General features: G+C 32.1%; 1 protein-coding gene across 4 annotated transcripts; it reads left to right on the top strand.

The window, feature by feature from the left end:
* The first annotated feature begins 4,065 nt into the window (after window positions 1-4,065).
* LOC102612122 (DNA repair protein recA homolog 2, mitochondrial) lies at window positions 4,066-11,842 on the top strand. Of its 4 annotated transcripts, none has more exons than XR_008052026.1 (9): window positions 4,066-4,249; window positions 4,942-5,002; window positions 5,564-5,799; window positions 6,664-6,751; window positions 8,010-8,182; window positions 9,486-9,632; window positions 9,729-9,863; window positions 10,280-10,423; window positions 10,956-11,104. XR_008052026.1 is itself a non-coding variant. In XM_052434419.1 (9 exons), the coding sequence occupies exons 1-8, from the start codon at window positions 4,169-4,171 to the stop codon at window positions 10,004-10,006; spliced, it is 936 nt and encodes a 311-aa protein (XP_052290379.1). In that variant the 5' UTR covers window positions 4,066-4,168; the 3' UTR covers window positions 10,007-10,054; window positions 10,956-11,102. The 4 variants fall into 4 exon arrangements, 3 of the variants coding, with proteins under 3 accessions (XP_052290379.1, XP_006491497.2, XP_006491498.2); XM_052434419.1 differs by lacking the exon at window positions 10,280-10,423 and adding an exon at window positions 9,992-10,054 and having other exon boundaries at window positions 10,956-11,102; XM_006491434.4 differs by lacking the exon at window positions 10,280-10,423 and having other exon boundaries at window positions 4,071-4,249; window positions 10,956-11,842.
* The last annotated feature ends 2,794 nt before the right edge of the window (window positions 11,843-14,636 follow it).

Here is a 14,636-nt window from a genome sequence, read left to right on the forward strand (position 1 = left end):
AATTACAATTTTTTTCTACAGCAGCTGTAGTTTAAAAGGTATAGTACCTCAATTCCAAACATGATATATACCAATTGATTCAAGTGTAAATCTCCTAAAAAAATTGATCTATTGTTTGTAAATCTCCACTTTGAAAACTCTAAGTTTTAAATTAACAAAAAAAATGGCATAAAAAGATTAAACAGACGAATAACCCAAACTATAGATTTGACGTAGATCTAGATGGAAAGAAAAGCCACCATATGTATTAAATTGAAGAAAACCTTTACATAGAAGGATTTTTTTAATTAAAAAAAAAAGGAAAAAGGGTATTTCCAATGCATTTGTATTTCATATCATGTGGATGACAAAATGTGCAGTTGGTTACAGCCTAACTATTTGGCTGTAATCCTTCGCATTTTAAGTTGATGAAGAGAGTGGCAGTAACCGGGTTGTGATGGCTCCATGCTTCCAAGGGAACACTTACTTGTTAGTGCCACAGGTCAAATTAACTAGAAGTCTCTTAAAAGGAAATTAAAAATTAAAAAACTTAAAAAACAAAAGTCTCTAGGGGATTAGCCTAAATTTTGGGAGGAAATAATTATCATTTGTTTGGCATGCATACTTGAGATTATATAGATCAAGTGGATTAAATTCAAAAATTTAGTCTTAAAATCATCATGGGATTAACAATCCCAATTTCACTGCAGTTTTTTTGGGATTAGGCTAAAAAAATATTTTGTCATTTATCACAGTCTTCTTCTTTTATTTAATACCTAAAAATTTATTCATTTATTTATTAGTTAATTAATTAATTTTTCATTGGTTGATTATTTTATAAAACATTATTAAAAATAATTGATAAGTAATTAATTTAATCTTTTTTATATAGTTTCAATTATTTTATGTAAGAGACGCTGATATATCTCATATGTAAAAACATATAATTTAAATAACTTAAATTTGTGTATATTATTAACTACCCAATAACTAGTTTATTATATATTTATTTTTTTAATTAGTAGTTGTTGATGCATATTTTTGCTCAATGTACAATAATTGACTGGTGTTTTCCCAACTTTCTCTTATATAAAGCTTTGTAGCCTATTTTCTCGTTGATCCGAATGTTTTCAATCACATGTTTTTGTAATTAATTGTGTTGCAAAAAAAAAAATAATTATCAAGGGAGGCAAACGTGCTGAGGATAACCTTCCAACGATCAAGTCAATATTTTTTTATTTAATTCCTAGAGAGAGAGAGTTTTTAGAGTGATATGAGTAACATTTTGCACCTCTTTTTCATCTTACCTTTGAATGGAAAGGTGAGTCTTGACCTTTATATAAGCAACTTGAATCGGTTGAAGGGATTTTGTGGCACTTTTCTAATGACAAGTGTCGGTCAATGCTCATGCATGGAGACACACAACTACATATTTTAATATTTGCTCATGACAAGTATTATTTGAACACTTGTATATTCTTTTGGACTTTTGACATTTAATGGGCTTGAGCTTGATTTTGACCCTTATTTTTGTTTCTCATAAATAGGTTGATTTTGCGGCATTTCAACTGCAGGCACATTTAGCAAAATGTTTGTTGGCTAGTAGGCTTATTTTCTAGAATGTATATTTATCCTTAGACATATTTTGAGAATGTTTATTAGCCCATTGGCTCATTTCGAAGAATTTTTATTTGCTTGAGGTGCATTATGTAAAATGTATATTTATTCATAGGTATATGTCGTAGAATGTTTAATACCTGTAAGTGCATTCTGTATAATTTTTATTGGCCCACAGACTCATTCTGTGGAATGTACTTTTGTCTTGTTAGCTCATTTTCAGTAGAAGGCCTGTTTGCCCAAGGGTACATTCCATAGAATGTACTTTGGGGCCAATATCTCATTCCATGGAACGGATGTTTGTCCCTAGGCATATTCTATAAAATGTTTGTGGCCTTTAGGCTTATTCTTTAGAATGTTGCTCTTAGGCACTTTTTTAAAAGTATTTTTATAAAGAATACACCTAGGTCATTTTTGTGGAATTACACCTTTAGATACTTTGTTGATTCCTGCTTTTGGACATTTCACTTAAAAGTATTTTATAAATACTTAGGTTAGTTTTCGTAAGATACACCATTAGCACTTTATCGAAAACTCACTCTTTAGGCATTTTATTTAGAAATATTTTTAAATTCCTAAGTCATTGTTTGTAAAGAGTAGATTTAGGCAATTCTTTGTGAAAAATGGACCTAAGTCATTATTCTTTTAGGTAAAATCACGACTTTATCACTTTGTCGAAACATTACCTTTAGGTTTTTTATTTAAAAATATTTTCTAAGTGCATAGGTTATTTTTAATTGAATTTTTATTTTTCATAGGCTTTGGGTCTTCGTAATTTGGTCTAGCAGTTGTATTTTTAAAATTATTTTTAATTATTATTATTATACATCCATGATTAATTTTAATTGTTCTTACTAAATATCCATGGTAGTTGGTATTTAAATATCAGCAAGAGTAGTATTTAATTTCACTAAAATTTAATTTATTACAATCTAATCTGATATATATATCTATATATATATATAAAGCTTGGATTTGAGGAGGTGATGTGGCATCACCATTTCTTATCTTTGTATATTCTCTATTATCTAATAAATAGAAAAATTTTCTTTTAGATTTGGCTTTTCATCTTCTCATAATTAATTTGATTGTTATTACACAATAACAATTATGTAAAGATTTTAATGAGGCATATTCTTTGTAATGAACATCCAAGGGGGAGTGTTATGAATTTATTAAAATAAATGTAGATGTTCATAACATATATCTCTTAGTCTCCCCACTATCTCTCATTAGCAACCTTTAGCTTCCCTATAACTTCCACTATCTTACAAGGAATTATGATCCATAATTTTTCATTAATTTCATGGAGTGATTATGTAACTATAAAAGGAGAGCTCATCTTTTTGTTTTGTACACACACAATTGGAATGAATAAAATCACTCTACAATATATTCTCTCATTTTATTTTTTATCTTGAATTGCTTCTTTCTTTGTATTGCTGGCTAATAGTTTTTTTTTTGTTTTTTATAAGGCTGCCTCATATTAAAAAAAATCAATTCATATTTTTTTATCAGTTTCATCAAGTGTAAAGTAAGAAAAAAAGATAATACTAATTTTTTTTTCAAAGCCGCGTGAAACGCGGTTCTTTTTTATAGTATATATATAAAACTGAGACTTGAGGAGGTGATGTGGCATCAGCATTTCTCATCTTTGTATATTCTCTATTATCTAATAAATAGAGAAATTTTCTTTTAGATTTGGCTTTTCATCTTCTCATAATTAATTTGATTGTTATTATACAATAACAATTATGTAAAGATTTTAATGAGACATATTTTTTGTAATGAACATCCAAGGGGGAGTGTTATGAATTTATTAAAATAAATGTAAATGTTATAACATATATCTCTTAGTCTCCCAACTATCTCCCATTAGCAACTTTTAGCTTCCCTATAACTCCCACTATCTCACAAGGAATTATGATTCATAATTTTTCATTAATTTCATGGAGTGATTATGTAACTATAAAAGGAGAGCTCATCTTTTTGTTTTATACACACACAATTAGAATGAATAAAATCACTCTGCAATATATTCTCTCATTTTATTTTTTATCTTACGTTGCTTCTTTCTTTGTATTGCTAGCTAATAGCTTTTTTTTTGTTTTTTATAAGGCTGCCTCATATTAAAAAAAAATCAATTTATATTTTTTATCAGTTTCTTCAAGTGTAAAGTAAGAAAAAATAATAATATTAAATTCTTTTTTTAAAGCCGCGTGAAGCGCGGTTTTATTTTCTAGTTTTATAATAAAGGAAGAGAATATTATAGATAAGCTAGATTAATTTAATCTAATGCAAACTAATTCTGCATGCGGCATGCCAAAGACGAAATAGCCTAAGATGAGGTAAGATGGTCAGCATAGGGATAGTTATGAAACAAATATAAAAACTCTTGTCCAAATATAATAAATGTAAACATAGAGGGACCATCATAGCAAACTTTTGACATTTCCCAATTCCCGGCGCCCTAAAGACCAATTTTCCCTCGCATTTTTCTTCCTCCTTTAATGAAAAACCCTAAACTACCAAATAGATTCCGAGCAAAACAGTGCGCGAAGAACCCAAAAGAATGGTACAATTGCTGCAGCCTTTCCGGTTCAGTTCCATAGCACCACGTCGTTTCTTCTCTCTCTTTCCTTCTTTCTCTCAGGTCTGTCTCTTTCTTAATCTCTTTTCGTTTTTTTGTTCTTGTGTTAGTTCTTACACCAGCTGATTTTCATTTTTAATTTACTTACCTTATGCGTATGTAGATATGTATGTGTGCCAGTGTATTTGCACATGTATGCTTATGTAAACTCCAGCTAGTGCTTCTGTCTCGATGCCTTTAATGATGTTGTGAGCAGTGGGCTGGAGATTTTTGTGGTATTATTAGGATTAAAAGAATTTTAAGGTCGATTCGCTGTTATTAGGATTTGTCGGTAATTATCGTGTGAAATGTAACTAAAGTGGATGAGCACATGGTTTGCAAGAAGATAGTTTTGTAGTCATATGAAGGGGCATTTAACAAAATTTGACAAAAATATGAGTGACGTGTCTGATGAATTTCTGGTTGGTTTCTTGCAAATTTCGAAGCCGCATGGATATACTTGTTTTTAAGTCTAAACACAGAAGGAGGTCAATGGTATTGGCCGTAATTAGTTTAAGTTGCAATGTAGGACATGCCTTTACTGCTTTGAGTTTTGGCTTCATGAAGCTTTTGAAAGAACCTGAAAGAATCTTAACTTCCTTCCTCATTTTTCTCTGCAAATAATGATCTTTAAATATCGTTGTACCTTGAAATGTGACATGTGACGGATTTTTATGTACCTCATTTGACTTGTGGTCATTGCTGCTTTCTTTCAGAATGGAAGAAGAGATGCAATTACTTGTATTGGAATGAACATCCATAGTCTTTCTTCTGCAGGTAATCAACAACAAATCATCCCTCTCTCTTCTGTTGTCATACAAAGTTGTTGTGGATTTCTTCACCACGATGTGGATAAGAGCAATCATTATAATACAAATTTGTCATGGGATGGTGTTGTGGATTGAGGAACACATCATTGAAATGGATATTCATTGTTAAATATAAGTATGATTTCAGTAGCGACTGATTGTAATAGTCCCTATTGTGGATGGTGTTTTCTTGAGTCGAATGCTTGGCATTGAATTGCCGGCAAGTGATTTCATTTTAGATTAGAAACTATATTCGTGTTAGTCTTGAAAGATTAGCTATGAGAATAAGGACGGACTGATCTCCTGACACATGCATGTGAAATTTATAAAATATTCAGCATTTAATATTTTCTTTTTCTCACCTACAGTTATCTCTTATTATATCTAATTCAGTGAATCTGTTGTGACTACCGTAGTATTTGCTGCTCTTCATTAATTGTTAGTTTGTTCATTCAAAAGCAGCACAATGTTACATAGCTGTATCCTATTTTTATTAGCCTAGGATTAGTAATGATCTGACTTTGAGCAGTTACTCCATTTGTACTTTCAGCTGAAGTTCCAGAATTTGCTGATGAACCGCATGATGATGCCAAAATAATGCAGAAAGATAATGCTCTACGTCTGGCACTCTCACAGCTTGCCAATGATTTTGGTAAAGAGTCTATGTTATCTTTGAAGCGGTTTTTTAGCTCAAGGCGTGGGCCTGTAATATCTACAGGTTCATTAAAGCTTGATCTAGCACTTGGTATTGGAGGATTACCAAAGGTGATTAGATGAAAAATCATTGTCTCATTGCGCTTTGTTCCTCAATAAGCATATCTTGCACGAATAGACATGGAATAGGTTATCGGCGAATGACACATCAAGGATTTATGATACCTATTTGTAGCTTCTCATGAAACAAATAAAAAATTAGAGAGAGTTCTGCTGTTTCATACTTCCATATATCATTACATTCATAAACTAGTTCGTTACTGACAGCTGACACTCTTAGGATTTTTTTTAATTATTATTTTTTTAACTTAACTTCGATAAGTTTGTATATTTGATGTGGCTGAAGGAAATGTCTCAGAAATTTTTAAATCTCATGAGCCAGACCAATAGAATCATTGCAAAAAGGTTTCTTTTGCCATAATTACATGAAAGTAAAGTTTGCAATACTTGTGCATCTTGTTGACACTATTATTTTAGCCAAAAGCTGATGCCAAGACCAAATATTGGAAAATATGCCTTTTTACATCTAACACACCTCATGTTTGATGTGGGATGGAAATATTCAATGAATTAGTTCCTTTCCTCCTTTTCCTTTAATGATTTATCTGCCATTTCTAGTTATAGCTTAAACTTTCATTGATTTCTAGTTTGATGTTGGATGTCCAGGAATTGAATGATTGCAGGTGTATCAATGCTTAACTCTTAACTTTAGTTATTTATTTATTATTATTATTATTTTTGCATGGGAATTTGATACAGAGTCAGTTCATAGTCATGCTTTATTGTTTTCTATTTATGTAGTACTTGCTTTTATTTGAAGATTTTTCTGTGAGAGCTGCTGCATTCCTCTTCATTTTACTTCTGTTGCTATTAGAAATGAAAGACGCCTAACTTCGGTGAGAGATCCCTTTGCAGGGAAGAATTGTAGAAATATATGGGCGTGAAGCATCTGGCAAAACAACACTAGCACTTCATGTTATCAAGGAAGCTCAAAAGCTTGGAGGTGCATATTGATTTTGGCTTCTTAAAATTTGGTTTAACCAAATTAGTATTAGCAGTGTGTGTGTGTTTTCTTTTTTCCCCAAATGATTGGCAATAGTTTCCAAGTACTCCATATTAATTTATTATCTCGTTAACTTGGGATAACTCATATCTCATGTCAGCTTATGCTCCAGTAAAACTGTAGCCAGGCTTCAAAAAGCATGTTCAGTTTAGAACTGATCATAAAATTTGGAGATTCTTTCCTTCAGTTGCGTAAGTGCAGGACAGTTCATTCTTCCATAAGTTGATTATTATATATGTGACTAAGGCCATTCTTCTGTAAGTAGATATCATGTGCATCTGGTGCTAATAGTCTAGAGAACCCCAATCCGCCAAAATGATTGATTGCTTGAAATGAATAATAACTTGTTGATGCACCTTACTGTAGTTTTTGCAAGAAGTTATGCTGCTTCCTGCTAAATAGTTGGTGTTACTGAAAGTTTTAACTTAATGATATTTATGCAGTTAAATTCTGTCATTTTTCTTGTGGTGGATCGCAAAACTCATTTGAATGAATCTTGACCATTTACAAAGATTGAAGACTGCGCCATATTGCATGAAATTTGGCTTATATATTACCAATGGCGTTAGTTTCCTGCTGTCTTGTGATTGAATCCCACGCTACACACTTCCCCTGTTTTTAATGCATGATCCAATTCATTTTGTGAATCATATGACCATTGATATCGAGTCATCTTAGAGTTTATTTGTTAAATATTTGAAGTCTAAATACGGCTTAATGTAAGTCATTAAGATATTTTGTTTTGTCTATTTCTTGACTTAACCACCATTTATTTTGAAGACATTATCAGAATTAAAAAAAGTCAATTCTTGTGTCTTTTATGAAAAAAAAAAAAAATGATTGGATATGAGTTAGCCTGGAAAGTACACATCTTGGTTACAGGAAGATAAAAAATGGTCTTTATCCTCAGTGGTAAATGATGATGATGGATCATAGCCATTTAAAGGACATCACATTGCCTCTTCAAGAACTTGGCAATTATAGATGCAAAAGAAATATGTCTGTTGCAAATAGTTTTGCAATGGATCATTTAAGCTATCTGTTTACTTATTTGATATCTGTGCATTCTATGACTTGTTTGCAGTCATGTGAAAGGGATGTTATTTCTGCCTAATAATTATTTCCATTTGGTATTATGTATGTCTTTTGCATGAAGTTTGACTTTTTATTTCTTTTCTGAATTGTATCATTTTTTCAGGATACTGTGCTTATCTTGATGTAGAGAATGCATTAGACCCTTCCCTCGCTGAAGCAATGGGTATAGACGTGGAAAATCTTCTGATTGCTCAACCAGATTCTGCTGAAAATTTGCTGAGTGTGGTTGATACACTGACCAAAAGTGGATCCATTGATGTAATTGTGGTTGATAGTGTAAGTGATTCATTCTTTAGTTAACATTTTTATTTATTTATGTAATTTTGAAAGAATTCTGAAATTTCATCGGTAAAGATAAAATATACAAAAGCTGGACAGGAAATCCACAACGATAAATATAAAAACTAAAGCTTACCCATCTATGTATGAAGCTGAAGCGTATAACTAGAAACTAGAAACAATTCCCAAAAGTAGTCCAATTCAGAAGAATCATTACCGCCTTCAAAAAAATAAACCCCAAAACAACATTTAGCCAAAACCAAACATCAAGTAAATTGCTCCTTTCCAATTTTGGAAAATGTAGAAAGAAATACATTCTATATATGAGCCTTTTTTTCATTTATTTATTTATTTAGGTGAACCTTTTAGAGTATAACTGCCACAATGTAGTTTTTGCTTGATGCAATCTTAGTTTCCAACAGTGTCTGTTGTCTCGTTTACGTCTATTGCTCTGTATTTGTACCTATTGTCTCTTCTACTATTGCCAAAAACTGTTCCTCTTTCTTGTCAGTATATTTCCTTCAAGGAAATATAATTTTATATAGAAAAATAGATCTTGAAGTCAAATACAAGACGATAAAATAGTGTTGGACCAGAGCTTATTAAAGAAGCTTATGAGATGAAAGTTAACATTTAAATCTCTTTTTGTTTATGATCCCGTGTCTCTTTCTGTCTGTGTATGTATTGTTAGTGGTTTTGGGGTCAAATTGATCAATTTTGCCGCCCCAGATATACAGCTTGTTTGCCATCTAAAAAATTTGAGACAATGCCATTGGTGATGTGTATGTTTCATCTCTCCTTAATCACCAAGAACGAAAAATATTGTGTTTTCTTTTGCAAGATGCAGTCATTGTCAGCAAGTGAAAGTGCCCTCTCATCTTTAGTTGATTAAGGGTATCATTGTTGTACACTTCTGCTAAACTGCATTTACGATGTAGGATGTTAAAATTATCCTACATGCACACAGTTTTACAATTATGTAGTGAATAGTTTTACAACTGTATAGTGAATATACAGTATTTAGTGTATTGGGTCACAACAAAAGGGTCAGTATCCCTTATCAATGGTTATCTTTAGTTGGCTGTTGGAAAAATGTTGTAATCATGAATAATGTGTATTGGGAAGTAAGAGGAAAATGAAAGGAAGAGGAGATTATTTTGTGTTGCTGTTTTTCTACTTTGGCACTGGACTTTGCACTTGCCTATGGTCACTTTCTGTAATTGGCATTGACACTGTGATCAAGTTTACTTCCTTCCATTTCTTCAAACTTAATAATGTTCTACATGTGTGGTTTTCACAGGTTGCTGCCCTCATCCCTAAATGTGAAATTGGTGTTCCCATAAATGGCATGTACAGTGATGCACAATCAAGAATAATGACACAAGCACTTCGAAAAATTCATTATTCATTGTGCCAGTCCCATACCCTTATCATTTTCCTCAATCAGGTTAAAGTGCTGTTACTAAAACATTTTTGAATTTTTTTAAATACACACTATGATAGAATATGTGGCATAACAGTTCCAATTATGTTCAATATCTAGGTTAGGTTTAGTGCAAAATCAGGTCAGGGTTTAGGACGTATGGATGAGGTCACTTCTGGTGGAAATGCTTTGAAATTTTATGCAGCTCTTCGTTTAAGAATGATGAGGACGAGATTGTTCAAGATTGCAGATAAGGTAAACATTCTAGAAGTAGTGAACATAGGGAGCATGATTAGATTATAGGGCTCTTGGAGATATGTTTTAATTAAGCAGAATTAATAATATCAATTGCCCTAATGCTTCATTCTTCATTTGTTTGTCAGATAATGTGGAAGTAGCTATGTGGTTTTTTGTGAAAATCTTCCAGCTCTATTCCTTTCATCCTCGTAAATTGTCTTATCATAATTTAGTTGCTGCTTTAATTTTTTTTTTTTTCCCCTTACTACTTAAAATTGAATATCCTTAATTACATGCTTGGTCTTCCCATGGTATTATAAAAAACTTAAATAGTGAGGGAGATTTATGGTTGTCTCAACATAAAGTCACTGTTGCCGTACTGGTAGTCTGATCACTGGCTTACTGATTCAAGGAAAAACATACTGCTTTTTTAGGGGCTGTTTTGAGGGTATGATATATAATTCTTGACCGGCCCTTTCGAAGTTATGGTACCATGGTTGAAGAAGTAGATGAATCGAGAAAGAAAATTGATATTACCATAAGCCATGCCAGTCTGAATAAGAAGGAAAGAAGAGATGGTACAGAACTGTCCTTAACTATAGCATTTTATTGTATTTCAAAATGCAATATGCACCATCAGCAGTGTCTTTTTGATTCATGCTTAGGAAATAGTTCTTATTTTCCATGGAAGATCAACAAGAACTCAATATTGTTTCTTGTGCTTTTTGCATAAAATATTTGATGTCTTGAAAGACAATGTGGCCTTATTCAGGTCATTAGTTTGACACCTTCGTAGAATGTGATAGTTTAGCTCCTTGATGCATCTTAATCTTAAATTAGGACTTAATTACATCTCATTTAAAATTGGGATTAAATATGAATATGTATTTGCATATACTATTTAATTTATGTTTTTATGTGCTTGGATTGATGGATTTTTTTTTTCTTTAAATTCTATTCTGCTATCATCATTCTTTTTCTACCCCTTCTATTTATTTATTTATCTTTTATTATGATCTTTCTTTAGCTTTAAGTTCTCATTGGGTTTAACTTTATGTAATCGTCCCTGGAGTCATTGAGGTTCATATTTTTTATTGTCTTGTTCTTCAGATAACCGGGCTGGAGGTTAGCGTCCAAGTGGTGAAAAATAAATTGGCACCTGCAATGAAGAAAGCTGACCTCATGATAGAGTTTGGCAAAGGCTTCTACTGTGTGCCCGAAATTTTTGAATTGGCATCTGAACATGGAATCATTCAGAAGGAAGAAAATAAGTACATCATAAAACGGGAGGTTTTCAATGAGAGACATCAAGCTGAACAGTATTTGATTGAAAATAATGAGGTTCTCAACAAGATAATCATGATCTTGAGGAAACATTTGTTTGAAAGGCATTGACTGTATGAGGTATTCTGAGATTATCAAGCGAGTCAGGTCAATGCAAATATCGGGTCAATACAAATAGGAGAGGACTCGAAAGTTGTGTTATGCCAACAATCGGAGAATTTGACTGCACATAAAGCGGTTTCTGGAGATTTGTCCATACCAACGCCAAATGAAATTCGGTGTTGTTGATGCTCTTTGTGGGGACTCAAAATTATTCTGCTGAGTTCTGAGATTGAGGGATTTGTGCTAGTCTTCATGCTCTTCTAATGGGCTTTTCCATTGCCTTGATTGTCTTAAAGTGTTAGGCTGCTTAGGTTCCATAATTACCGTCCCCCCAAAAATTGTGATCATTTAGGCATTGTACATAAGCGGTGTAACTCAAAAATACTTTATTCTAGTTCTTGTAGTTCATAACTTTTGGGGCAGGCATGTTAAGTGGTCATTTTCTTCTTTCTTTTGTGTTTTGGGCTCCCTTTGGTACTGCTGCTGGTAGGGGTGAACATGTTTCTGTTTGGGGAAATTAAAATGACCCGTAAATTCCCTTACTTCAGCACATACCATCCCCTTGAAATTTTATTATGAGAAAATATCATTTCTTTGGTTGTAGGTTTTAATTTTGCTCTAAATTACAGGCTTATCTTGTCAGTTTTACAGTAATAGAAAAAGAGGGATCTTGGATCATTATCTTTATGAAAAAAAATTAATAACAAAAATCAACCAAAGAGATGTAAAACAGACAGAAAATTACCATCAGGAATTGTGTTTGAAGCACAAAATTAAGAACTGGTTTTATATATCATTGAATTTTATTGTACAAAAAATATTTTGCAGTAATCATTAGTGTGAATCTAGTTTTAGTTTTCGAAGATGACTCAAACCCAATGCTTGATCTTGAGCATGGAAGTGAGATTACTTACAATGGAAATATTGTTTATTCAGAAAAATGGTATTTTTGGCATTAACGGGGTGTAATTTGAAAAAGGGGTTTAAGAGAATTTTGGAGGGTCCCAATGGTTCAACTCCTAATTTAATTGTAATATTTTCAAAGCCACCGTATCATGTTTTTTTTTTCTTTGTAAATTCTGTAATCTTCAAAAATTTGCCATCCGACCTGAATTTGTGAACCAAATCGATTTAAACTTTATTGAAACCAGCCAGACAATGGATCGCTTTCATAAATTGAAACTAAACGGTTACCCTAATCAGACAGAATTGACGCCGGAATTTTAGTTTGGTTTGGGGCAAATTGATCCATATGCCCAGCCTATACCTCTCTCAAGATTTGATTTTGAGTAGTCAGTTAAAAAAGAAAAATGTTTGAAATTTATTCATTCAAGTCTCTAAAGACAAGTTTTAGCCATACTTATTTAATTAAAAATACATTATACTTTCCTTTCAAAAAAAGAAAAAAACAATATACTTTTAATTAGTTTAAGTAATTTAAAAATCATATTTATGCAACACCCCTAACTTCACATAAATCCTTGTATATCATTATTAAGACTATTTGTCGAGTTCCGCAGACAGAGACAGATATCTAATTGTAACACAACCCAGTTTTGACTTGAGTCTTCTTGATTAATATTTAATAGCATGATTTGCGGTTGTGATCTCCCAGTCTAAACTCTAGAAACCGTAGCGAAGCGGCCTGCTGACTGAGTGAAATTTAGTTTTTGCTTGACTTTGACATTAGCACATCCACATAATGAGATGATGAATTGATGACATCAATAAATTTGAGTTCCATCTTCCACATAACAAGTTAGCACTCAATTGGGATTCAGCTGCCCCATTGAGCACGTTTCTGCAAAAATATACAAGTACAATGAAAGTGGCAATTTGGCATTATTTGTCACAGCTGATAAGAAAGACTTATGGTGTGTTTACTTATCAATAATTGGAATGGATTGCAATTGAAATGAAGTGGAATTAGAATGTTGAAATCGGAATAAGGAATGAAAATAAGAATAAATAGTTTACTTTAACTGTAAGAATTAGAATCGAAATGAATTGTATTGTCATTAATGCGTTCACTTTACCTTAGAATCGGAAGGGATTGTTATAAGTTATTAAACTGATCTCTGTCGATTATTGTCATTATTTATAATAATAATAGTAGTATTAGTAGTAATTATTATTATAATAGTAATACTATTATAATTATTAATCATTATAATTATATTAATAATAAAACTATTACTATAATAATAATAATAATAATAATAATAATAATAATATCCCATTCCACCTCTCATTTAAGCAATTAAATGAATTATTCATTCTCATTCTTCGATTCCCCTTCCCATTCCTATTAAATATTATTCATTCTCATTCTTCGATTCTCATTCCCATTCCTATTAAAAAAATACACCATTAAATAACTTCTATCTTCTATGACTCCAATTGATTTTGGTATATTTTATATATTCCGGATATTCCTCAATGAAAAATATGAAAATATGTAAAAATTAAATTATGAAAATTAAATGTTGATCCTCTACTTATTTATTTCCAAAAATTGCAAGAATCCCATTTAGAGAGGGATTAGCATGTCATCATGACCATAGAGAGGTGCAACTCTTTTCCTAGCCCTAAAAGTTGAGAAATTTAATGTTTTATTTTTTATTACATTTTGATACATTAATTAATCATGTGGACACCAATAAGCAATATTATATTAATTATCGAAGCAAGTAGTATGAGGTTTGAATCCCGTTCACATAGGGTGGAAAGAGAATTTGGGGGGAAAAAATTCAAACTGTAGAAGCCATGAGAATCAATCTGTTGATCAATGTCCTTCTCAAGCTCAACAAGTTATATTACAAGGCAGCATCGGCATGCATAGGCAATTAGGCATGCATGCTTTTGTGTAGCATATGTACCAGATAAATCACATCAAGTAGCAAATTATTTTTTGATAGCACTCGATCGGTGTATATGATCTTAAACCAAACAAAGTCAACCGGGTAAGGGCTCAATGTCGCGGATTGCTCAAATTCTAGACCAAAGAGACTAAATGCACGAGCCAAGATGTACTAGTTTGGCTTGATTCTAGAAGAGCAAACTCTAGCACTTTCTTTACACTTGTGCATACTTAGGAATTCTCAAGAGACGTGGTAGAATGTAGGCTCTCTAGCTAGCATATTGTATATAGAAATTTCCAGGTCTTACAAGCAATGAGGAGTTCTCCAAGCCATAAGAACTCTATACTTAGAATATTTTAGAACTAGGTAAGTCTCCTTATAAATAGGGCATGACACTTAGCATTTGTATAGCAAGTAAGAGCAACAAGCAACTCAAACAATTTGTAAGCAAGCTCTCAAAGCTCTCTTGTACACAGACACTCTTGGGAATACAAACTCTCTTTGATTCAATTGCTCACTCTCCTCTCTAGTTTTCAACAAACAA

Source organism: Citrus sinensis, chromosome 9, assembly GCF_022201045.2.
Source record: "Citrus sinensis cultivar Valencia sweet orange chromosome 9, DVS_A1.0, whole genome shotgun sequence".
NCBI lineage: Eukaryota > Viridiplantae > Streptophyta > Magnoliopsida > Sapindales > Rutaceae > Citrus > Citrus sinensis.

Coding starts and splice junctions, on each gene's coding strand:
- LOC102612122 (XM_006491434.4), top strand. CDS start 4,169: ATGGTACAATTGCTGCAGCCTTTCCGGTTCAGTTCCATAGCACCACGT. Junction 5,003..5,563: donor CCATAGTCTTTCTTCTGCAG/GTAATCAACAAC, acceptor GACTTTGAGCAG/TTACTCCATTTGTACTTTCA. Junction 8,183..9,485: donor ATGTAATTGTGGTTGATAGT/GTAAGTGATTCA, acceptor TGGTTTTCACAG/GTTGCTGCCCTCATCCCTAA.